Raw genomic sequence first — 26,453 nt, 5'->3', positions numbered from 1 at the left:
AGTGTAGAATTGATATTATGGCCTGGGTCCTAGGGTGAGCCAGAGATCTAAAGCCCTCTGTACCTAAAGTGCTCTGTTGGTTGAAGTCAATAAACTTTTCAAAAAAAATATACTAGTACGTTGATGTTCAGTGGTATCTGACTCTTCGTGACCCTATATGGGGTTTTCTTGGCAAGGATACTGCAGTGATTTGCCATTTCCTTCTCTAGTGGATTAAGGCAAACAGAGGTTAGGTGACTTGCCCAGAGTCATACAGCAAGTGAGCATCTGAGGCTGGATTTGAACTCAGGTCTGTCTCCAGGCCAGTACTTTATCCACTGAACCACCTAGCTTCCTCCATAATAGTAGGTAGCTATATGTGTGTATACATACATGCATATACACATATATGCACAACACACACACACACACACACACACATATATACTATTCCCAGGTGGATGCAGGGTTGGTTCAACAATAGAAAAACTTGAAACATAATTTTGTTGTTTGGTCATTTCAGTCATGTCCAACTCTCTGTGATCCTATTTAGGGTTTTCTGGGCAAAGATACTGGACTGGTTTGCCATTTCCTTCTCCAGCTCATTTTATAGATGAGGAAACTGAGGGAAATAGGATTAAGTTGCTTGCTACAGCTATGGATGGATTATGTGACATAATATATTACATTATATGGTATAGTATAGATTATTATAATGTAGTATGGATGGATTTCAAGGGATCTATAAACTTGGTTGGAGAGAAAAATTTATTTTCCCTTCCCTTTGTAATTTCATGTATTTGATTTTATGCATTAGAAAATATTCAGAGAAAGGGTCCACAGCTAGTAAGTATCTGAGGGCAATTTGAACTCAGGTCTTCCTGACTTTGGGACTGGTGCTCTAGCCACTCTACCACTTGGCTGCTGGAACAATATATTTATAACAAAGGATGCAAGAGAAGTTTTTGATAAAATACAATGACTTTTCCTTTTAAAAACATAGAAATAAGTGGACTTTTCCTTAATGTAGTAAATACAGTTATCCCTTCCACATCACATTGTGGTTCAGTGGGCATAAGAAATTAAATGGGCATTTTTTGGTAATTTTGTGGAAGCCACAGACAACATGCGAAGACCAGCAGATGTCACAGAGCCTATGACCAAATACTAAGTCCAAATTTTATAATAAGGTACCATAAACACACCATAAAAGAAAAAGAAATTCCGATTTCTCTCTGGTATAAAAAAAAAAATTTTACGCGGCTCTTTCAGATCGTGGGATGCCACGTCCCTAACCCCGACAATATGGAAAGGATAACTGTAGTATCAGTCTAAAATCAAGAGCCGGAATTATAATTAATACAATAAACTGGAGGCCTTTCCATTAAGACTGGGGCAGAACAAGTATGCCCATCATCCCTTTTATCTGATACAGTGCTATAAATGCTTTTGATAGCAATGAGAAAAAAGAAAGAAGAGGGAATAAAATCAGACAAAGGAGAAAGAAACATTCCTTTTTGCAGATGAGATGATGATTTACTTGAAGAATCTTAGACAGTCAAGTAAAATAAATTGAAACATTAATTCAGTAAATTCAGAGAATATAAAATAAATCCACACCAATATTCAGCATTTCTCTATATTGCTAAAAAAAATAGCAGGAAGATATAGAAAGAAAAATTCCATTTAGAATAATTGTAGAATGTATAAAATACTTTGTAGTCTACCTACTAAGACACATACAGGAAGTATATGAACACAACTACAAAACAGTCTTTGTGTAGATAAAGATAGACCTAAATAATTGGAAACATTAATTGCTCATGGGTAGGGCAGAGAGGTGGTGCAGTGGGGGCCTGGAGTCAGGAAAACTCATCTTTATGAGTTCAAATCAGGCCTCAGATACTTATTAGCTGTGTGATCCTGGGCAAATCACTTAATCCTGTTTGCCTTAGTTTCCTCATTTGTAAAAATGAGCTGGAGAAGGAAATGGCAAACCACTTCAGTATTTTTGCCAGGAAAACTCCAAATGGGGTCACAGAGAGTTGGACACAATTGAAACGACTGAACAACAAGGTCAAGCCAACATAGTAAAAATGACAAGGCTACCTAAATTAATTTATTTATTTAGTGCTATACTGACCAAACTACCAGAGGCTTCTTTATAGAAGAAAAGATTCTTTGTAGCTGGAAAAGAATAACAAAATTCAATAGGAGGAACAAAAGGTCAAAAATCTCAAGGGAAATAAGGAAAAAAAATGAGAAGAAAGGGGGCCTGAGAGTACAGGATCTTAAACTACACTACAAAGCAGTGATTGCCAAAATGATTTGGTACTGGTTAAAAAAATAGAGACATCCATCAGTAAAAAAGATTAGGTATTAACACACAAAAGCAATTACATCTAGTAGCTTAGAATCCCACCTCCTCTTATTTCTAGTTCCTTCCCTCTGTTAAATATTTCCCATTTATCCTACACATAGCTTATTTATGCATATTTGTTTGCTTGTTGTCTCCCCCATTAGACTGTGTCCTTGTCCTTGAAGACAAGGGATATCTTTTGCTTCTTTTCATATCCCTGGTGTTTAGTATAGTGTCTGGCACAGAATAGATACTTAAATGTTTTTTCATTAACTGATAAACCCAAAGACCTCAACTCTTGGGTTAAGAGAAAAAAACTATTCAACAAAAACTGCTGGGAAATCAGAAAACAGTCTGATAGAAATTAGGTTTAAACCAATATCTCAGAGCAAATAGCTCCAAATAGATATGACTTAGCTATAAAAAATAGCTAAACACATCACTGAACAAGGAAGAAAATCACAGAAGATAAAATGAAAAGTTTTGATCATGTAAAATTGAAAATATTTGCATAAACAAAACCAAGGCAGCTAAAAGTAGAAATGAAATTATTAATGGGGGGGTAGAATTTTGCAATTTTTTACACAACTTTTTTTGGGAAAACATATGAACTGATGCAGAGTGAAGTGAACAGAACCAGAACAATTTATACAATAGCAACAACTTTGTAAAGACTTAAGACCTTTGATCAAGAGATCTTGATCTGGGGCAGCTGGGTGGCGCAGTGGATAGAGCACCAGCCCTGGATTCAGAAGTACCTGAGTTCAAATCTGGCCTCAGACACTTAACACTTACTAGCTGTGTGACCCTGGGCAAGTCACTTAACCCCAACTGCCTCACTTAAAAAAAAAAAAGAGAGAGAGAGATCTTGATCCACCATAATTCCAAGGTACTACTATACTACTCTCTGACAGGGAGGTGATATACTTAGTATATAGAATGAAACACATATCTTTGGATAAGGCCAATGTGGGAATTTGTTTTATTAAATAACTTTCTTTTAAATTGAAGATGTAGTAAGGAGAGAAAATAGATGCTTATTAATTTTAAAATAAAATTAAAAATTAAAAAGAGTGTAATAGTAGAATCTCAGAGGTCACCAAGGCTACCTGAGCTCCTTCTAGGCATAGTGGCCTCAAATATCTGAAAAAAGAGGCTAGCTCACACAATATAACTCCTAGGAGACTTTGATTCCACTTGACCATAACCCATCATTTTGGTTTATAAATAATCAAATTCATTACTATGGGATTTCCCAGTGAAACCACAGATATTACATATTGAGTAAACAAAGAGGTATTAAAATGTACTTTATTCATAAGAATTTTTCATATGTTAGTCATTTTTATTCTTGCTTAATCATTTTTTCCAATGAAATTAAGGTGCATGCTATTTAAGATGAATCTTTATTTTTTTTTTTGTGAGGCAATTGCGATTAAGTGACTTGCCCAGGGTCACACAGCTAGTAAGTGTTAAGTGTCTGAGGCCAGATTTGAAATCAGGTCCTCCTGAATCCAGAGCCGGTGCTCTATCCATTGCGCCACCTAGCTGCCCCTGAATCTGTATTTCTAAATTAGAAAGTATGGTTCTATTTCTACTGGGCCCCCTGTGCATGGGATGGAACTGCAGTCCTTTTCAGGGGTTTTGACCCTGGTGTTTGAAGATCTGAGCATGTGCCCCTACTTGTTCCTTTTCATCTTTGCTTTGACCTTGGCCAGTTTTAATGTTGGAAGGAGGCATTCTTTTTTTTCAATTTTAAGTGGACCGCCATCATGGAAAAGGCAGCAAGCCATGTTACTGCTCCTGTGGCCGTATAGGCAATACCCAGAAAGAAGTTCTTCCCTCCACTCCATGTCACCGTGGAAAGGACAACCCCCTTTTCTCCTTTGAATACAGTTACAGGGAAGTCTGGGAAGATTTGTTAAGGATATGTTTTAGTACTTTGCCAATATTACACTATACTAATCTATACTATACCATATAACATAACATTATGTCATATAATACAATATAATATAAAATGATGAAAAGTAATAGGTTATGGTATGATATAATACAATTCTACTCCAGAGAACATAGATAGCTAAGACTAGCTAGCTGTTGTTTAGTGTCTTAATATATACAAAGTGTTCCACATGTGTAATCTCATTTGATATTCACAATCCTGTTAGGTAGGTTTCCCATTATTCCCATTTTACAGATGAGGAAATTGCAACAGAGAGAGGATAGAGCACTAGGTCTGGAGTCAGGAAGACCTGAGTTCAAACTTCCCTCAGACACTTAATGAGCTGTGTGACCTTGGGCAAGTCACTTACCCCTGCTTACCTCAGTTTCCTCATCTGTAAAATGAACTGGAGAAGGAAATGGAAAATCACTCCAATATCTTTGCCAAGAAAAACCCCAGTGGGGTCACGAAGAATTGGACAAGTCTGAACAACAATTTTTTAAAAATAGAGAGATGTACTGGAACTAATAATTTCATTGGTTACAGGGAACTTTCCTGTCTGTCTGTCAGTGTAGGTCATCATCTTTCTCTTCACCTTATTTCTTCACTTGTTGAGTTGTTTTTCATTTGTGACCCCATCTAGGATTTTCTTGGCAAAGATACTGGAATGGTTTGCCATTTCCTTCTCCAGCTCATTTTATAAATGAGGAAACTGAGGCAAACAGGGGTAAGTGACTTGCCCAGAGTCACATAGCTAGTAAATGTCTGAGGCCAGATTTTGAAATCCATGCCCAGCACTTTATCCACTGTACCATCTAGCTGTCCATAATCTTAGATAGCTGAGGTAAATGACTTGCCCAGGGTAATACAGTCAGTGGTATCAGATGCGAGCCTTGAACTCAGGTCTTTTAAGAGTGAAGGCCAGCTCTCAATTCACTAAATCTAGCTGACTCTATCATATAAATAAACTATTAGCTTTCTCTATAGAAGAAGAGACTCTCTCTCTCTCTCTCTCTGCATGGGTGTTTCTGTCTCTGTCTCTGTCTCTCTGTCTCTCTCTGTCTCTCTCTGTCTCTGTCTCTCTCTATCTCTCTGTCTCTGTCTCTGTCTCTCTGTCTCTGTCTCTCTCTGTCTCTCTGTCTCTCTGTCTCTCTGTCTCTCTGTCTCTCTGTCTCTCTGTCTCTCTGTCTCTCTGTCTCTCTCTCTCTCTCTCTCTCTCTCTCTCTCTCTCTCTCTCTCGTCTCAGCCTGAGGCAAACCAAAAGAAAAAGAAAGAAAGAGAACATCCATAGTCTTCAGGCTGGATTCGCCCTTTGTTTTATGAATTAGGAGCTGGTGGCTGGGTGACTTCCCTCTGCCGACAAGAATCCTGTTACACTAAAGTGAGCTCTCTGTCACTGTTATCCAGCAGGAGTGAGCAAAGAAAAAGAACTGAACAACAAAACATTCTTGGTGGGAACATGGGAACTCGGGCTCCTTTGCATCAGGTTCTTAAAAGTCCAGAATTCCCCAGAGGAGAAAGTGTTTGAAGTCCTGTCTGCTGTCATTAGCTTTTAATGACATCATTGTGATTATACATGTGGCCTGAGGTTTTTATACAGCTGGTGCCTTTTGTAAACCAAAATAATAAACAAACAATGGCATCTCTTAGCAACGGAATAGAAAAAAGGCATTTCCCAGCAAGGCCCTAAAAGGCCTCAAATCCCTTGGCAGCTGGTATTTCAGGCACCAGGAAGCTTGATGGGAAACTAGTCCCATTTTCCTTTTAGATCAGTACTCTTCAGACCCCTCAAGCCCCCAGGCCTCACCTCTACCCATCCATCAGCATCCCTTTCCCTACCCTTCTTGGAGGTTACCCAACTACAGCTTGTCTTTGCATGGCAATAGGAGGGTCTTCTCACAGGTTGAATGTCTTTTTCCCCTTACTAGTAATGGAATGTTTCTCAGCCTCCAACTTTCCCAGAGATGGGAAAAACAAAACAAAAAAACCAACCCATGACTCTTATCTTCAGTAAAGCTGGAAAGTAGGTGGTAGTGCCACCATTTTTTTAAACCACCAGTCACCATTTCATTGGTGAAGAAAGCTAGAGTTGCCTGGAGCAGTGAGAGACTGACTTAATCAGGGCTTGAACTCAGGTGCGAATTTTTTCTTTTAACAACTAGATGCCTCCTGAGACTCTTTTCAACTATGAATTGTGATCTATATCTCTGGAGAGAGTAGTGTGGTGAATTGAGGAGAGAGCACTAAACATGAAGAAGGGCCAATCTTGGAGTTATTGGACCTGAGTTCCAATCTTGCCTTTGTTATTTACTATTTGTGTTACCTTCACCAAGGTAACATCACTTTCTTCATCTGTAAATTAGAGGGTGGGGTGGGACTAGATGATCTCTGAAGTTCATTTCAGTTCTAAAACTATGATCCTATGAAGTATTGAAACAATGACACATGAGTGAGGTAGAGGGAATTGGGAGAGAGGAATTATTCACCATCATTTCCAAGTAACTATGTGGTAGGAACAATAGGGTCACTTAAGTGATGAGTTACAGGTTTGTCTCTTTTGTTTTTAATTTTTGGGAGGCCAAAGCATCAAATAGTGCCCAAACCATTGATTTAATATGGACAAATCAAATCCCATCCAAATTGTTTTCACTACCACCATACTATGGAGTACATTTTACCAGACATTCAAAGAAAGATTAGATTTGTTGTTGAGTTGTTTTCAGTCACGCCTGACTCTTTGTGACCCCATTTAGAGTTTTTTGGCAAAGATACTGGAATGGTTTGCCATTTCCTTCTCCAGCTCATTTTACAGATGAGGAAACTGAGGCAAACAGGGGTAAGTGACTTGCCCAGGGTTATACAGTTATTAAGTGTCTGAGGCTGAATTTGAACTCAAGAATAAGAGTCTTGGGGGCAGCTAGGTAGCTCAGTGGATAAAGCACTGGCCCTGGATTCAGGAGTACCTGAGTTCAAATCTGGCCTCAGACACTTGACACTTACTAGCTGTGCGACCCTGGGCAAGTCACTTAACCCCCATTGCCCCGCAAAAAAAAAAAAAAAAAAAAAAAAAAAAAGAATAAGAGTCTTCCTTATTCAAGGCCCAGCATTCTATCCACTGCCACTTTGCTGCTCCTAAAGATCTAATAGTATGCCTTTCAAACACTCTCCCCTCATTCTCTGAAGGGAGCAGCTAGAGAAAGGATACTGTAGGATATGTCGAAGCTGTAATTCCCGGCAGGGAGGCCATCAGCAAACTGCCGGATTCTGTGGATGCGCCTGTACAGGTTTTTGAAAGTGGGAAGGGCCGCTACCCGCATCCAGACAATGAAGTCATTGTTGAGGAAGCCATTGTTTTCTGGATTCTCTTGGTCTAACTGATAGACAGGCTTCCTCCAGTAAGGAGGCTTGGCAGTTCCTGCGGAAAGAAACCAAGGGATTCAGTGGAGACAGGCTGCTAGGCGACAGAAGATAAAGCATGGGTCAAGAAGACTTGAGTTCAAATCTGACCTCAGACACCTACTAGCTGTGTGACCTCAGTTTCCTCACCTGTAAAATGGGGATAATAATATAACCTATCCCACAGGGCTGTTGTGAGGATCAAATGAGATAATGATTGTAAAGAGCTTAGCTGGCACATAGTAAGAGCGATGTAAATGTTCGTTGTTTGATGATGATGATGACGACAATGGTGATCCTCTGAGCATGAAGGGCCACCAGGCTGCCTAGGGAGTTGATCCAAGTAAGTAAAACTGAGCAGGCTAAAGCTTTCAGGATTGGGCCACTATTGGTCACTGTACTTTCAGTCTGAGCAACGCAGGGTACGTTTGAGTACTGTGCTTGCTGATGGGGAGAGACAAAAGTGTATATAATCAATCAGCAAGCATTGATTCCACACTTGCTATGCACTAGGCAGGGTACCAGGCACTGCAGAAACAAATGAAACAATTTCTGCATTAAGGAGTTTACATTCTATTGGGGGAGACAAAGGGATACACAAGATGATATTAAAAATAAATACAAGGGGGGGCAGCTAGGTGGCACAGTAGATAAAGCACTGGCCCTGAATTCAGGAGGACCTGAATTCAAATCCAGCCTCAGACACTTAACACTTAACTAGCTGTGTGACCCTGGGCAAGTCACTTAACCCTCATTGCCCCCCTCCCCAAAAAATAAATTAATTAATCAAAAAATAAATAAGTAATTAAATAAATACAAGGTAATTTATGTGGAGGGGAGATACTTTGCTGCTGGGGGAAAAGCAGCTAAGGTTTCATGTGGAAGGTGGTACTTGAGGTGAACTTCAAAGGAAATTAGAGATTATAACAGACAGAAATGAGGAGGGAATGCACACCAGGCAAAAGAGACAGCCAGTGCAAAGACAAGAAAATGGGAAATAAAACATCCAAGGGGAATAGAAAGAGGGCTGTAGGGTGTATGAAGGGTAAATAATGTATTGTTGATGCTGTCATTTGTATTGTGTCCGACTCTTCATGACCCCATTTGGGGTTTTCTTGGCAAAGATACTGAAGTGGTTTGCCATTTCCTTTTCCAGCTCATTTGACAGATGAGGAAACTGAGGCAAACAGAGTTAAGCGACTTGCCCAGGGCCATTGCTAGTAAGTGTCTGAGACAGGATTTGAACTCAGGTATTCCTGACTCTAGGTCTAGCACTCTATCCATTGTGCCACCTTGCTGCCTGCTCTGAGTTTAATGAATACTTATTAAATATTTTACACATATTTGGGGAAACCAAATATCTTACTCATTTAGCATCTTATGGTTCTAAGAGTCATGGATTAATTAGGTCCTGAAAATGAACTAACACTAAGAGTCTAAGCACATGATTCTTCAAAATTCCCAAGAGGGGAATTTTGCATCCATCTTTATTAAATGATAACTTATTCAATGTGTTCTAGCATTCTAATCTGTTGATATCTTTTTGGCTCAGGATTCCAGCATCCAAAATGCTGTCTCTCCTGTATAAGAAGACATAGATATAAAATTGATAATCATAGAGAATTTTAATGTCCCACTATAATAATGATAAATCAAGCAAAAAGATTAAGAAATAAATTATAGTGTTAAATTAAATTCAATAGACACATGGATAGAACTAAGTGGGGAAAAACAAAGAGTATATGTTTTTATGTTTGTTGTTTTTTGTGGGTTTTTTTTTTTGGTCAGGGCGATGAGGGTTAAGTGACTTGCCCAAGGTCACATAGCTAGTAAGTGTCAAGTGTCTAAGGCCAAATTTGAACTCAGTTCCTCCTGAATCCAGGGCTGGTGCTTTATCCACTGTGCCACCTAGGTGCCCCAAGAGTGTACATTTTAAAAAACACACATACAACATGCATAAAAGTTGATCTGGCTTCTGGGGTGTGCTGGAGACAGCTTGAACTGACTCTTGAGAGTTGACTGCTAAATTTTTGGTGTGAATATTTGCTCTTCAGAAATAGGCAATGACAAGAAAGTGATGGAGATATTAATAATGCAGATCAAACTTAAAAGTGTGTTGTGTGGACATTTTTTTTCCTCAGAGAGTTGGTTGTTAAAACATTTATCAGCATACCACTTTCTGGATTGCAAAGAAGGCATGGATAAATATAGAAAAGTAGAAATCCTCTGTACTACATTTATGATTAAGACAATTAAGTTAGTAATAAATACTAGGAACAAAATATGCTAATGTTAAATGCTATTTATTAAAGCTAATGTTAAAAGGCTATTTATTAAATAATCCCTAGGTAAAAAATGATGAAAATAATGGATCATTTCAAAGATAATAATAATATGTATATGTCATATAAAAATCTATAGGATGCAGCCAAGGCAGTATTCAGGGGCAAAAGTCTTGATTTGAATGCCTATATCAAAAAGAAAGCAAAATAGAAAACTAATGAAGTCAGTCTGTATTTTGAAAATGTAGAAAAGGAGGGAAAGTAACACTAACAGAAAAATAGAAAACTAGCCAAAGTAAGAATATGAATTAATATGAAAGAAAAGAAGAAAACAATGAAATGATAAATGAAACTAAAAGCTGATATTTTAAAATGCCAATAAAATCAATAGTCAATTAGCAACTCTAATTAATAATAAAAGAGAACCTATGTTCATAAAATTCAAAATGAAAAAATTATTTTTGTACATCACCAAGAAAATTCAACAGAAACTTATAGAAGAATGTTATTGACATTAACAACAAAAATGCATCAAACATTAGGGCATTAGTCTATCTAGCTATGCAAGAGGCATATTCTAATACAATTGCAAAATTATTTTGACAAAAATCAAGAACTGAACAAACAAAGGGATATTCTTTTGTACATGGTTAGGTGGAATTAGCATAATAAAAATTTATTGTTGTAATTCAGTTGTGTCCAACTCTTTGTGACCCTGTAGAACATAGTATGCCAGTACTGTCCATGGGGTTTTCTTGGCAAAGATACTGAGTGGTTCGCTATTTCCTTCTTCAGTGGATTAAGACAAACAGAAGTTAAATGACTTGCCCAGGGTTACATAGCTACTGTCTGAAGCTGGATTTGAATTCAAGTCTTCCTGACTCTAGGTTTAGCCCTCTATCCACTGAGCCACCTCACTACCTCATAATGAAAACAAGATTCTTCATATTAATTTATATATTTAGCACAATTTTCAATAAAAATACTGAAAGGCTACTCAATAGAATTAAATCCTCACAAAATTAATATGGAAAAGCAGTCAGGCAAAAGTATCCAGAATAGTTATGAAAAAGAACAGCCAAAGGAAAGTTAGGCCCCAGCATATTTTAAATGTATTATAAGGCAATAATTACAAAAGCTTTGTTTGTACTAGGGGAAAAATAGAGAAACAGATTAATGGAATAAAATATAGAATACAGAAATAGAATCTAAAACACACAAGAGATTTGTGTCTGATAAAAATCACACTAAAACACCGGGAAATTTAATCATTATTTAATAAAAACGGATGGGAAAATTGGCTGGATCTCAATCTATTTTTTGGTCATTCTGCTATCCAATTTTTCCAATCACTTTTTATTAAGTAACGATAACTTAACAGACTTTCCATTCTTGTAAAGCCCGCTCTATGACATTCAGGATATATAAGCATTAATGCACTGAGGGAAGTTTTTAGTCACATGGTTTGCAGATGGGACCATTCTCTCCTACAGAGAAAGCCAGCCTTCATTTCCATTGGTGCTAACAAAAAAAATGTGCTCAGTATAATTGGATTAATCTTCCTTGTGTTTTTATATGTTTACACCTCCACTCCAGAAGCTCCTCTTTGTAATTATATTTCCTTCATGGAAGGAAACAAGGATATTCCTCTACTTTGAGTTGGTTGATACAGCATCATGTTCTGTCCCACAGTGGTTTTATTTGGAAACACTAATTTCAATGGGTGAAATGATCAGACTTTTTGCTGCTATCACTTCAACACCCTTCCCCTAACCTGATGGTCTGCCTAGAGTACCCCAGAACCTCTTATCCTAGAGAGAGGAAGAATATTAACTTCCTCAGAGTATTAAGTTCATCTAATTTGTATTTTTTTTTTTTTTTTAGTGAGGCAATTGGGGTTAAGTGACTTGCCCAGGGTCACACAGCTAGTAAGTGTTATGTGTCTGAGGCTGGATTTGAACTCAGGTCCTCCTGACTCCAGGGCCGGTCCTCTATCCACTGCACCACCTAGCTGCCCCTAAGTTGTATTTCAAAGACAATAAGCAGCCATATTAAGGACTGGTTTTCTCTGCTGTGTATCACAGCCCATCCAGGGACACCACAGAATTCCTCCTAGGGACCAGGAGGCCAGTCAGAGAGAAAATACCAAGCCATTTTTGCTTAATGTCTCAATGGAAAGGACCCTAGATACAAAACAAAAGAGTTTATATTCTATCCTAAGGGCATAAGCAGGAAAGTGACACGGTCAGAACTATACTTTAGGACTTTCAATTTGGCATCTGTGTGGAAGATGGATTGGAGATTTAAGATGGATTAGAGATAGAAGAGACTGAATGAAGGGAGAGGAGTGAGGAAACTATATGAGTTCAGGTTAGGGGTAATAGAGGCCTGGACTATGGTGTCCTAAAGACAAGAATGAAATTGGGGAAAGGTCACGATAATAAGGGGTGAACCAGAGAGAAGCCATGCCAGGTCAGGCCAGCATTCATCAGTATAACAAATCCAAATGGCAGGGCAGGGTGGAAGGAAAGAATGGATATCTCCAGTCATTCATAAGCTGGGGAATCAATGCAGAATTTATGAAGAAAATATCCTACAAAAGGGAGCAGTGGGCATCTGGAAGATGGTGATCGGTCCCACTTTCTTCCCTACCTAAAATATCACTTTATGGTGGCTGATTGCTGGTCTTGCTCTTACCACGCACTGCTCATTGCCATATACGATGGTACTGAATGTCTTCCCCCCAGTTACCCTTTTTAAGTGAGACAAAATGACATTGAAAGTGTTCATGGGGGAACAGCTAGGTGGCTCAGTGGATTCAGGAGGACCTGAGTTCAAATCCAGCCTCAGACACTTGACACTTAACTAGCTGTGTGACCCTGGGCAAGTCACTTAACCCTCATTGCCCCGCAAAAAAAAATTAATAATAATAATAATTAAAAAAAAAAAAAGAAAGTGTTCATGGGCCTTACCTGCAAATGCACTGGAAAGGTTACTGGACCTGGGATTTTGAAACTTCACATGCTTATCTGTCCACCATGTGATCCCACTGCTGAGCAGAGGTACATCGATTCTTGTAGACGAGTTAGGGTAATAGGACAGCAGAATAGTGTCTGTAGGGAGATCCAAAGAAACTCCATCATGTGCAGGTGTAGGTTCTCTAGCACTGTAACATGCACGCATGGAAGCTTTTGGCAGCATAGCTGCTCTTGGGAATGGCTGACCTTTAGCTAAAAGTCCATTCTTTGACCTTACTGCTTCCCCCAACCCCACCCCTTATGTAAGTCTTATGACAATTCTGGCTGGTTGGCTATTGGTATAAAATTGCAATTACCTTCTAAAACCAGAAGAGACTCTAAAACCCACAAACCAGCTCCTTGTCACTATTCTGTGTAACAGACTCGCTGGACCAACCCCATTTTTGTTATTCCCTCTCTAGTCTCTTTATTTTTCTTTATATCATCACCTAGACCTATAATAGAGTCTCCTTTCCTCCTCTTCCTCTTTCCTAATGCTAATTAAACAATATATTTAAATAGATGCTTATTAAACTTTTTATGTTCAGATCATTATGATTCCCTCTCTGTTGAAGTACCTTCCTACTTTTAAGATCTATTTTTTTTTGGTGGGGCAATGAGGGTTAAGTGACTTGCCCAGGGTCACACAGCTAGTAAGTGTCAGGTGTCTGAGGTCAGATCCTCCTGAATCCAGGGCCAGTGCTTTATCCACTGCACCACCTAGCTGCCCCCTACATTTTTTTTTTAGTGAGGCAATAGGGGTTAATCGACTTGCCCAGGGTCACACAGCTAGTAAGTGTTAAGTGTCTGAGGCCAGATTTGAACTCAGGTACTCCTGACTCCAGGGCCAGTGCTCTATCCACTGCACCATCTAGGTGCCCCTTGCCCCCTACATTTAAGATCTAACTTATATTCTGTCTCTTTCATGAATCCTTCCCTAACCCTATGATCTCCTTAAGGCGAAAGAGATTCCTCCCTTCTCAAATTTCTCACAGTATTTTGCTTAAATCTCTCCTTGGCACAGCTATATCTTACTCTTCTTTGCATAATAGTCATTGGCAGACTAGTCTCACCACTCCAATTACACCTTGGTCTTTGTCCGATCTCTCTTGGTATACATAATACCTTTTACATAATTGGTTCTTAACCCTTCTTTTCTAAATTGACTAAATTTGGAAAATAGTAAAGTTTTAATACGATTTAAATACACATAGATATTATAACTATCAAAAGCAATCAGGACTTATTGTTCTTCCAGTGAATACTCCAATCATGTTTGGTTCAAATTTTTGGACTCCCCTTTATGAATTTTTTGAAAGCAGGGTAGTGTTGTGGGAAAGTCCCCAAATCTCTCTGAGTATTGATTTGCTCATTTGTAAAATGAGGGGGATAAGTTAGATGATCTGTAAGACCTCTTCCAGCTTGTATGTCTACACCTACTCATTTACAAACTGAGTACAATAATCCAGTGCCTGGTGTAGGAATTCAACTCAATTAAAATAAATTCAATAACTATTCATTACTATGTACAAGATACCATGCTAAGTGAGGGAGAATGAATTCTGGAAATGCAGATTTTTAAAAAATAGTATAGGGGGCAGCTAGGTGGTACAGTGAATTCAGGAGGACCTGAGTTCAAATCTGGCCTAAGACACAATACTTACTAGCTGTGTGACCCTAGGCAAGTCACTTAACCCTCATTGCCCTGCAAAAAAACCAAAAAAGTATAATTTTCCTGCAGAGGTGGTGATTTGAACATTTAAACTGATTGTACTCATTGAAGTAGATAAATTCGAAGGATGGCAGAAGACACCTACCATTGAACATACTGTTGGCAATGGCACCACAAGGAGCAATGGGTATACCACTGGAAACCTTCTGGAATGGAGCGCAGTTCTCAACATTCTGAATTCAAGATGACACAAAAATAAGGAATGCCTTTTGTCCGATTACTTGAGTTGGTGGAAGAGAGAAAATTAGCAGCAACAGAAACCAAGTAATGTGATGTTTCTTCTTCAGTGTTTATAAGGAATGTTCTAAAATTTGTATTTCATAATGAGGAGGTATGTTTGCAGAAATGGAGGAGCAGAGGGACAACTACTGCAAAACGTGCCAAAGTACTACCCCTCCTCTCAAATATGCTACAAAATAGTGGTAATTTTCATATGACTATAAATAAAATTTATACATAGAAAGATTTTCCTTCAATTTTCCTTGCTAGCAATTTACATGGTCCCAGACAAAATTGCTTAAACCTTAATAAATTTTCTACTTTAGGTCTGAAAAGGCTGCCTTTTCAGTAAAACATATTTTCCCAGAGCTGATGTTAGTAGTGAAGTAGAAATCAATTTTTTCATATAACTCAGGATATTCTAAAGCTTCTTTGAGGGTCCAGTTATAAGGAGGTAGCTTATATGAGCAGGAATGAGACCTACCACTCCTTTCATTCACTAAGACCCATGATGGTGAATGAAGGAACAGGCATTCATATCCAAAGGGATGGATTAGGTTCACACCACTGCTCTAAAGAAGTGTAGCTGTAGTGTATGGCCAATCCTGCATAGTTCATTCAGTCCTAACCCTCATATTCTCCAAAAATGAAAACAGTAATTTTCTTCAGGAAAATCCTAGCCAGCTTATAGATTTCTGACTTTAGTTTCTGTATTATTCTTGCCAGGCCCACCCTGAGGCTGGGATCTGCCATTTTCTAGGACTGAAAGAGTTCCATTGCACAGACTTAGGTTTGAAGGGGACCTCAGACATTTTCTACCCTTATCCCTACCTCAATAGGGATTCTTTCTACCATATTCCTGATAAATAAAACTTCTGAATGAAGAGCTCCAATGACAGGAAACCCAATAAACTCTGAGATATTAATTACATCACACTTTTGGATAGCTCTCATCATTATCAACTTTATCGGATCAAGTCAAGTCAAGTCAACAATCATTAAGTATACTATGTTCCAGGCACTATCTAAACTCTAGGGATACAAAGAAGGGCAATGATATGTAAACAATGATGTACAAACAAGACATATAAAGGATGAATGGGAGATCATCTCAAAGGGAAGGCACTAACTTTAAGGAAGACCTCATATGAAAATGAAATGTCTGCAATTTCTTTTTTTTTTTCATTTTATTTTATTTTTTTCTTTTTCTTTTTTTGGCAGGGCAATGGGGGTTAAGTGACTTGCCCAGGGTCACACAGCTAGTAAGTGTCAGATGTCTGAGGCCAGATTTGAACTCAGGTCCTCCTGAATCCAGGGCCGGTGCTTTATCCACTGCACCATCTAGCTGCCCTGAAATGTCTGCAATTTCTATCCATGCTCTTGCCACCTGGAGCCAAGCAAAGCACAACTAATCTTCTCCATGACAGTCCTTCAGGTACTTGCAGGCTGTAAGACTCCCACTAAGTTTTCTCTTCTTTAAACAATCTCACTTCCTTCAACCAATCCTTCAGTGGCATTGTTTTGAATCTCCTCATCATCTGAATCATCCTTCTCTGAACCCACTCCAGCTTATCCTTTGATCATTGTTTTTCTGGACCTGTGATTTCCCTGGTGTCCAGAATTTCAATGGGAAAGTTCTCTTTACAAATGCAAATCAGCAACTGTTCTGCAATCTATACTCTTAGAGAATTGCTTGATCTTCTAGGAGGTGATCTTGACTTGGTTAAGATCACAAAGTGGCTTTGTGCTGGAGGCAGGACTTTAATGATCCAAGGTCTTACTGACTCAGGGTCTGACTCTTTATATACTACATTACATTAGCTTTCAATATCTTCCCTAGGGCAGATAGGTCACACAGTGGATAAAGTGCTAGGCTGGAATCAGGAAGACATCTTCCTGAGTTCAAATCTGGCCTCAAGGTACTAGCTGTGTGACCTGGGCACATCACTTAACCTGTTTGCCTCTGTTTCCTCATCTGTCAGTGAGCTAGAGGAGGAAATGGCAAACTACTCCAGTATCTTTGCCAAGAACCCCCTAAATGGGGTCACAAAGAGTCAGAGTCAGACATAGCTGAACAATAACAACGACAACAAATTCTTCCTAAAATGAGGTGTTCCCAACTGAGCACAGTAGGCTAGATGTGGTATGACAAAGATAATAGGACTAAAGTCTAAGTTGGACATTTTCCTTGTCCATTTGTCTAACTGACCCAACCTTAGCAGGCTATCTGGTCTCCTGATTTGCTGGTTTTAATCAAAGCCTCATTTAAACCAAACACCTTAGTACAGACAACACAATAGAGTATCTGGTATCATTTGGGGAGAAGGGAGTAGTGATGAATAGAATCTGGTCTGATTACAGCTTCTCAAGGAAATCCTGACCAACAAATCACTTCCCATAAGTGTTATTATGCTCACAAGTAATCAATATGGCTAACTCTTTTACTAAGCAGAGAGAGTTGGAAACTCTCAGAGATGCTTCAAGTCTAGATTCTTGAGACCTTGGAGATTAATGATGCTAGGGTTAACACTAGATAGGTCCTCTGATCCTCCCAAACACAAATATGGCTAGCCCCTCTACTAAGATTTCAGAGAGGGGCAGCTAGGTTGTACAGTAGATAAAGCACCAGCCCTGGATTCAGGAGGACCTGAGTTCAAATCTGGCTTCAGATACTTGACACTAGCTGTGTGACCCTGGGCAAGTCATTTAACCCTTATTGCCCCACCAAACAAACAAAAACAAACAAACAAAAACAAAAACAAGACTTCAGAGAGCTGGAAACTCATTCAAGGATGTTTCAAGTCTAGATTCTGATACCTCAGAGATTAATGATGCTGGAGTTATCATTAGATAGGTCCAGTGGATAGTTCCTTGACCTCTCTACTATCTTTAACAAAATTTTTGTTTGGTTCTTTTGTTTTTACATACCATTTACGTAGTCATTTTTTAATGTATCATGCCCTTTGGGCAAAAAAAAACCCCACAGGTAAAACTGGCAAGGTATCTTACATCGGACAGTATATGGAAAAATCTACCCCCCATTGCCTCCCACCTCACTACTAGGAAAAAAGAATCTCTTTTCCAGATGTAAGATTGGCCATTGTATTTCATGAGTTTAGTTGCCTTTGAGTGTCATCTCCAACATGTTCTATGAGTCATCTGTTCTCATCCAAAGTTGAAGCTTCCATAGGTGGGGAGCACGGAATGGATGAAGCTAAAAATTTCCCTTGTGGGTGGGAGGGGTAGTGCTAAAATAATATACAACAAGTCAAAAATAGCAACAAGGGATACAGGATGATTTTAAGGGAGAGAGGTAGAAATCACTGCTTATATGGGAAGCACAGATAGTAGAGTAGGGGTACGGAAGTAAGAGTCAATGAACACATCATGCAGGGATAAGCTATAGAGTTCAATAGCAAGATTACATCAGTAGCCTGAGCTCCATAAATGTTGCCTCTATTTGCACTCAACTAACAAACTTTTTCTTTCTTTCTTTCTTTCTTTCTTTCTTTCTTTCTTTCTTTCTTTCTTTCTTTCTTTCTTTCTCTCTCTCTCTCTCTCTCTCTCTCTCTCTCTCTCTCTCTCTCTCTCTCTCTCTCTCTCTCTCTCTCTCTTTCTCTCCTTCAACTGGGGTTAAGTGACTTGCCCAGGATCACATAGCTAGTAAGTGTCTAAGGCCATATTTGAACTCAGGTCCTCCTGACTCTAGGGTTGGTGCTCTATCCATTGTAGTACCTAACTGCCCCATGCACTCAACTTTCTTCAGATGTGACTACATCTTTACATCTTAGCTGTTGTCTTATAGTCTGGCCCATCAATTCTTGGATTGGGAGTCAGGAAAACCTGCATTTTCAAATACTTCTTTAGGCGCTTTCTAGCTGAGTGACCCTCAGCAAGTCACTTACCCTCTCTAGCCCTTAGTTTCTTCATCTGTAAAAAGAGGGGGAGGAGAATTTATGGTCCTATTATGATCTTCCATTTTCCATGGAAACAGCCATCTCTAAGTAATCACACAATTTCTTTCTACTCCCTCAGATTTAAAGACTCACAGCATAAAAGCACTTGAGCATAAGGCCATGATTTAAATGAAATTTTACCGTAATATCTTCTCCCAAAAGCTGGCGATTATTTCTGGAAATAATATATCGATGATGGTTCTGATAGAAGTTGTGCAGTTTGTAGTACATATAAACGTTGCCCTTGGAGGAGAAAAAGAAATGAATAATGGGAAATTAAGAAAAGGCAAATGAAATATTAGTGAGCTTGAACAAGCTCACATGAGCTTGTTCATTTGGCTCATATGAGCCAGCTCATAATGGCTCAGAAGATCTGATTGTTAAATTTTTAGCATGAGCATTTATTTACACCTTGGAAATCAGCAGACTTGATTAATTGTTGATTGTCTAGACTTAAAAAAGTGATGGAGAAATAAAGTGGGGGGTTTTTGTGTGCATACCTATATATGTGTATGTGTATGTATATGTATATGTATGAAGGACATAGAGGTTTGGCAGAGTACATCAAGGGGTCAGCCTTGGAATAAGAAATATCTGAGTTCAAGTCTGAACTCTAACAAATACTAGCTGCCTAACTATAGTCACACCCCCACGCAACTCTCAAAGACTCTAAGTTACAGATGAGTTAGCAAGCTGCATTAATGGAGGGAGTTCCTGAACTAGAATTTCTCTATACAGATGAAATCATGGATTCAGAGCAAAATTTCTGTGTTTCTCTCCCTCTTCTTTTTTTCTCTCCTTCTCTTCCTCCTCCTCCTCCTCCTCCTTCTTCTTCTTCTTCTTCTTCTTCTTCTTCTCTCTCTCTCTCTTTCTCTCTCTCTCTCTCTCTCTCTCAAGTTAAGGTAGATGACAAAGCACAAAAGTCATGTGTTTTTCAAGTAAATACACACAAAAAATTTTTAAAATATTGTGTTTGTGTAGAACTGATCATATATAGTAGATAGGTTGCTGGACTTGAAGTCAGGAAGATCTGGGTTCAAAACCCACCTCAGACACTAGCTGTGACTAGCCATGTGACTCTTAGCAAATCACTTCCTTTTTCTATGTCTCCGTTTCCTTTCTAAAAGGCAGTCCTAGACTTCAGTAAGGAAGACACCTAAGCAGCAGAAGTAGTTACAAAGAGGCAAATTTATATGTGATATAAATGTACCACAGGCCCTGCCATTCTCTCAACCCCTCAGTCACACAAGCAGGTCAGGTCCTAAAAGGCACCTGCTTCTTCCCTCATGGTTCTAGGAGTAACCCTTGGAGGGGTTTGAAGTATATAGTAGTATAACTAACAAGCCCCTACTAATGTAATTCTGCCAGTGATAATCAGTTGATATCAATTACCCAGCCAGACTTAAGTAGGTCCTAGAAACCCAGTGTTTACTAAGCTGTTATAGTGGGGCAGCTGGATTCAGGAGGACTTGAGTTCAAATTTGGTCTCAGACACTTGACACTAGCTGTGTGACCCTGGGCAAGTCACTTAACCTTCATTGTCCTGCAAAACAAACTAAGCTGGGTTTTTTTTTAGGATAGTTAATATAAAACATCTTCTAAAAGTCCAAGATATACTTCTCCAGCAAGTACAACCAGAGGCTAGGGAAAAGTGGGTTCAAACTCAGAGCACCTGTGGCAAAAGTAGATCATTCACAGTTCCTGGAAGTCCTTTTCCCCATTTCATAGGGCCATCATGTGTCCTCACTTCCAGGAACTGTGATTTATCTACTTATGAAGTTTCCCAGAGGTTATTGTTGTTGTTCAGTCGTGTCTGACTCTTTGTGACATCACTTAGGGGTTTCTTGGTTTCTTGGTTAAGATACTGGAGTGGTTTGCCATTTCCTTCTCCAGCTCATTTTTCATATGAGGAAACAGAGGCAAACTGGGCTAATAAGTGTCTGGGTCTAGATTTGAACTCAGGTCTTCCCGACTCCTGGACTGTTACTCTTTCCACTGCACCACTTAGCTGCCTATAGGTATGGGGCAGATTTCTGCTGGACTCATAGAGTCTGAAAGCTGCCTTTCCTCAATGTGTCTAACCTGTCTTTGATTACTAATGCAGATATTACTGCCAGTCTCCTCTGTTCTGGGGATACAACTAGGATGCCAATGAAAAGTCCAGATCTTCCAACACTTTGAAGCATATTGGCCAACCAAGAGGGAAGAAATAGTTCCACTGGCTAGCAAGCATCAATACCCTCCAACTACTGCTAAACTGTATTTACTCTACATGTGCTTTGTATATAACTGGAGATGTGTACACAAGCTCCTTGAGGACAGGAATGATTTCACTCTTGTCATTGTATCTCCCAACTGCCAGCACAGTACTTGGCACATAATGGATTTTTTTCTGGGTAATTAATAATCAATTTATTAATTATGGCTAGCAAATAATCAATAACATGTGGTCAGTGACCCCCTTGGAAGCCAAAGATAAACCTTGGGGGCCACCGAATGTTTGAATACTCTCAAGAGAGTGGGGGTTTCCAACAGTCAGAAATCAACTCTGATTTGTTAACAATTAATGAGAGAATGCTTTTTTTTTTTGGTGGGGCAATGAGGGTTAAGTGACTACACAGCTAGTGAGTGTCAAGTGTCTGAGGGTGGATTTGAACTCCGGTGCTCCTGAATCCAGAGCTGGTGCTTTATCCACTGTGCTACTTAGCTACCACCAAGAGAAAATGAATGTTATAATGAAAGGTGAGCTTATTCTAATGAAGGGCTGAGGGACATGACTCTGATCATGTCACTTTTGGACCACATAATGGATTTTTAATCAATTCTTATTGACTGACCCCCTTCCTTCCCTCCTCTATTTCCAAAAGACCAAACTGATGAACAGATATTTGAATTGACTTGTCTAAGATCACACAGCGAACTCTCCGATGGTAGAAGCAGGACCAGAATTAGAACCTAGGTCACTTGACTCCCGAACCAGTGTTCTCTCTAACTATACCTCACAGGCCTGAAAAGTTCTCATTGAACATATCAAGCCATATGCTTCTCTTACTCTGAAAGCAGTGTTCTGGGAAAGATTTCTGCATAGCTATCTAATGACCTAGGAAGAGACAAGCATATAAAATGGGAGCTGGGGAGTGGGGTATACTGGACAAAGAGGTAAGGCAAGAGGTAAGGGTGAGTGACAGGTATAAAATAAGGCAGGCTGGGGAGCATAATCCTGGAAAGAGGAAAATCTTCAGCGGATGGGAAAAGGGAACTGTTTGCTATGTGGGCATTGGCAAAACCCCAGACCATAGCTACGACAAGCGGTAAACATCATGGGTAAAGGGGAACAAGTCAAACTTAAGAGAATCATCTTCTCTCATGGCCACCCAACCTGCTAATTATATTTACTAACTCATTTGAAAAACCAAATTCATGGGTTGGTGTCTATGGACGTACATACACGCACACACACACACACACACACACACACACACACACACACACACACACACACAATGAATCTTTATTGTTGACTCTTGACTTAAAAAACCCAAACACACATACACATTAAATCCAGATAAAGGAATCGACTGTACATTTTCTTGGAAGCCAAAATGGGAATTCTTAAGTTAAATTATAGGCCCGTATAAATGGCAAAATAAACAGGCAGGGACTGTTGTATTTTAATAAACTGTTTCCAATGGTTCTCTTCCCAAAGACTGAGTTCAATGAGGGCCTTCATGGTCACAGCCTCTCAAATGATTTCTGGTGGCAGGTCAGGCTCTGTGGAGCTTCCTCTCTTTATATTCAGTGAGGCTTTCAGACAGTTTGCCTTTGTGGAAGAACAGAGGGGCTCACATGGGTTTGCCCTCCTGGTTTTCAGCAATATGTAATATGTGGTGATTCGATAACTGAATGCTCTGTGATTTCCCCAAAGTAGTTTAGTTGAGTTTTACAAGAAAGTCTCTGCCTGGAAGAAATGGTTAGCAGCTGCTAACACTTCATTTGACTTAGGAAGCTACAGAAAAAAAAAAAAAAAAGAACTTACAGATGGGATTGTGGCCTTTTGGTTTTTACCCTAACAAGCTTTTCTACTAGAATTTAAGTGGCACTAGCTGACTTGTGGAGAGGGGGGGAGGGAAAAGGAAGAAAGGGCACTTCCATTTGGAATTATGGGTTTTTTGCATCACAGGGATGTCTCAACACATATGGGAAATCCAAGTGACACAGTGTCAAGCAGCAGTACAGTGTCTATATTTGGTCATGTGATCCATATTCATTTTTTCCTCCAAATGTTCTACGTTATTGAACCTATTGAGCCATTTGTTTCTCTTATTCTACTTGAAAGCAGCATTCTAGGGCAGATTTCTGTTTTGTTCACTAAGGACCTAGGAAGAGACATGTAAAATGGGGCACAGGGCGTGGGGTAGGATGACAAAGACACCATGGAAGTATAAACTATAACATGGTTCATTTTATAATGAATTCTTTCCAATGAAGGCATTCTCAGAAGGGTCTGCCATCACACTTCCATCTGGTATCATCATCCTTCACATAGGGAAATTGGAGAAGGAGGCATTAGGCCCCAAATTTCCCATAGTATGAAGTGTCTGTTTAGCACCACATAGCTTAGCACTTCATTTCTCCTTTCCTTCATCCAGACTGGTTGCAGGATGACAGCTCATTAGTCAAAGAGTTCCCAGTTTGGGACCTTGCCAGAATTTTTACTCTGCTGGTCTAGCCTTTGAGAACCTCAAATCACTTCTGTGCCATGATGAGGCATCATTCACTCAACCAATCTACAAGTTTTCATTTCCATTTTCACCGGGCCTGACCTGTGGCAGAACATTCTGAGCTCATATTGTTCTGATCAGCCACAGTAGGACACACTGTACCTTGACCCCAACATAATGGTGTCATTTTGGTCCTCATCAAGAATGAAGGACCAGGGACAGCTTGGTGGCACAATGGGTAGAGCACCAGCCCTGGAGTTGGGAGGACCCAAGTTCAAATCTGGTCACAGACACTTGACCCTTACTAGCTCTTTGACCCTAGGAAAGTCGCTTAGCCCCAATTGCCTTACAAAAAAAAAAAGAATGAAGAACCACAACTGAAACCACTATGTGTCAGGCATTGGGCTAAGCAATGTGTGGAAATTTATTTTGATTTGGGGACCCTACCTTTAGGCTGAGATTAGAAAGCCTTAGGCCCTCAGGGTCTCTCCCCCTCCTCCTCAGCTTCAGCTGAGGGAAAAAGCTCCATGGGCTATACAAGATGCCAAGTCAGACAGCTGGGGGGAAAAAAGCCCCCAGCTCCCTCCGACCTGAGCGGAGCTATCTGAAAGATCCCTGATAGCCTGTGCTGAGGCACGTGAAGTGGGAGTGCACCCCGCGCCCCAACCAGCCGCAGCCCTGGCTGGTGGATTAGCTTGGTCTGTGGGGGCGAAGGAAGCCCCGAGATTTGAGTGGAGAGAAGAAAAGGTATATATAGACCTGGGAGTTAGACAGCAGGAAAAGGAGCAAGGATGGACTAGATAGACTAGAGGGGAGCGCGGACAAGGACGGAGGAGAGTTCCATTTGGACAAGGAGACAGGGGGCTGAGAAGAGGTCAAGAGGGCGGCTGACAAGATTAGAAAGTAGAGCCGGGGGACGAGAGGCAGGACTAGGAGCAAAGGGCGGCAGAAGACAGACTGACCAGGAGGCAGCGGAGAGCACTGAAGCAGTCAGCACAGGGTACAGGTTGGAGAAAGTGAAGATTAAGAGGAGTTAGAAGAAAGGAGCTGAGCAGGGAAAGTGTAGCGTGCCCTGAGGCAGGAGGCAGCTAAGGCCCTTATTGTATTCCAGAAGTTCGAATCTCAGCAGGTGGGAAAGAGACACAGTGGAAAGAGACCGCAGGAAAGCAGTCAGGTTGTACATTTTATTTCCCTGTATTCTTAATTTTAAATAATATCTCATAAATAAACTCTGCTTTGATTATTTGGTTAAGAGGCTTCTTAATCTTTAGTCTATCAGTTTGGCAGCAGTGTGGTGGAACTTTATAAACGGCCCACATTAAATTAACGAAGTCAGATAGCCCAAGAGTCAACAGTCCCAGAATTAATTAATCAAATTAGTCCCCCCAAATTAAGTTAGTCATCAAAAATATTTTACAAATGGGAGGATACAAAGAAAGACAAAAACAGGACCCCTGCCATCAAGGAGATCACAGTTTAATGAGGTAGACAAACATGTAAACAATTGTGTCCATACTAGCTATGTAGAGGGTAAATGGGAAGTCATGTTGGAGGAGCTGCACCAGCTGAGGAGAGTCCACAGCTAGTCAATATCTGCCTGAAGTCAGTTCTTCCTGATTCCAAATCCAGGTTTCCATTCACTCCACTTAGCCACCAATCAAATGAGATAGTAAACGGAAAATGCTTTGTAAACCTTACATCCTTTTCCAAGTAAACATGAGAGAGGAAAATTAATTAAGAAACAATGTAACTATTTGGTATTAGAAGGAAAAGGCAAACCACTCCAAGATCTTTGCCAAAAAAACTGCAAATGGGGTCACAAAGAGTTGCACTCAACCACAACAAAAATGTTCTACCAATAGAAATGGAGATTTTTCACCTGGAAAAAGTGGAAGACAACAGGCGGAAGTTACAGGGAGATTTTTATCAGGGCTCATTTTACATAGGGAAGTATGTAGGCCTAGCAGGGTTTATAGGATTTGAGCATTTGAGGGGTAGCACCACATTTAGGGGAGGAAGATATTGAAAAAAGGAATGAAGAGAGAATGAAGCTTGGGAACAGGAAACCTGTGATGCAGTCCTGGCTTTTCTACTTGTTAACACCATGACTTTGGGCAAGTCCCTTAACTTCCCTGAGGCATCTGTAAAATGTGCATTATAATTCTTCTACTCCCTAACTCCCAGGGTCAAATGAAATAAAGTAAGTGAAAGAGCTTTTGGACACTTAAAGTACCACAGAAGTGGAAATCACTACTGCTATTACAAATCTTAAGCTTGGCATTCAAGGTCCTTTTCAGTTTGGCTTCAACCATCTTACCAAACTCATTTCACACTAACTCATGGATTTTGAATTGGGACATTAAAAATCAATGAATCCAACCCCCTCATTTTGCAAGCAAGAAAACAGAAGGTAGTGACTTGCTGATAATCACACAGGTAGCAAGCAACAGAACTCTGACATACAATCCAGTGGGTTTTTTTGTTTTTAATTTTTCCCCCTCTGTAACACAGGATCCTCTTTTCATGTACTCTAAATTCCAGTCAAATTAGATTCCAACCTCATCCTGATTTCTCCCACATCCTGCTCATGTAGTCTAGTCCCCATGCTTGGAATTTGCCCCTGTCTCATATTTCCCTTTTGAAATTTGTCTCTTCCTTTAAGGTTCAGTTCAGGAGCAAATACTGATTAGGCACTTGCTATCTGCACATCACTATGCTAACACAATGGAGACAAAGATGAAAAGTGATAATATTCCTACCCTTAAGGATGTAAAATGCTGGGGAGGCAAATGTAGCAACTAAGTAAAACAGGAATAATGCAACATACACTGTGATAAATGCAAGGGA

At 39.8% G+C, this 26,453-nt stretch overlaps 1 protein-coding gene across 1 annotated transcript in view; it reads right to left on the bottom strand.

Moving 5' to 3' along the window:
- Positions 1-4,058: 4,058 nt before the first annotated feature.
- Positions 4,059-26,453, bottom strand: part of LOC122747512 (cell cycle control protein 50C-like) — a 36,838-nt gene continuing 14,443 nt past the window's right edge. The window contains exons 3-7 of the mRNA XM_043993482.1: positions 19,027-19,128; positions 14,796-14,883; positions 12,934-13,074; positions 7,489-7,698; positions 4,059-4,246 (exon numbers count right to left, since the gene is read on the bottom strand). Coding sequence (XP_043849417.1) covers positions 4,059-4,246; positions 7,489-7,698; positions 12,934-13,074; positions 14,796-14,883; positions 19,027-19,128 — 729 coding nt within the window. The remainder of the gene's footprint in view (positions 4,247-7,488; positions 7,699-12,933; positions 13,075-14,795; positions 14,884-19,026; positions 19,129-26,453) is intronic.

Source organism: Dromiciops gliroides, chromosome 3 (assembly GCF_019393635.1).
Source record: "Dromiciops gliroides isolate mDroGli1 chromosome 3, mDroGli1.pri, whole genome shotgun sequence".
NCBI classification, from domain to species: domain Eukaryota; kingdom Metazoa; phylum Chordata; class Mammalia; order Microbiotheria; family Microbiotheriidae; genus Dromiciops; species Dromiciops gliroides.
Note: the sequence above shows the minus strand (reverse complement) of the source record. Positions and strands in the feature narration are given on the sequence as shown.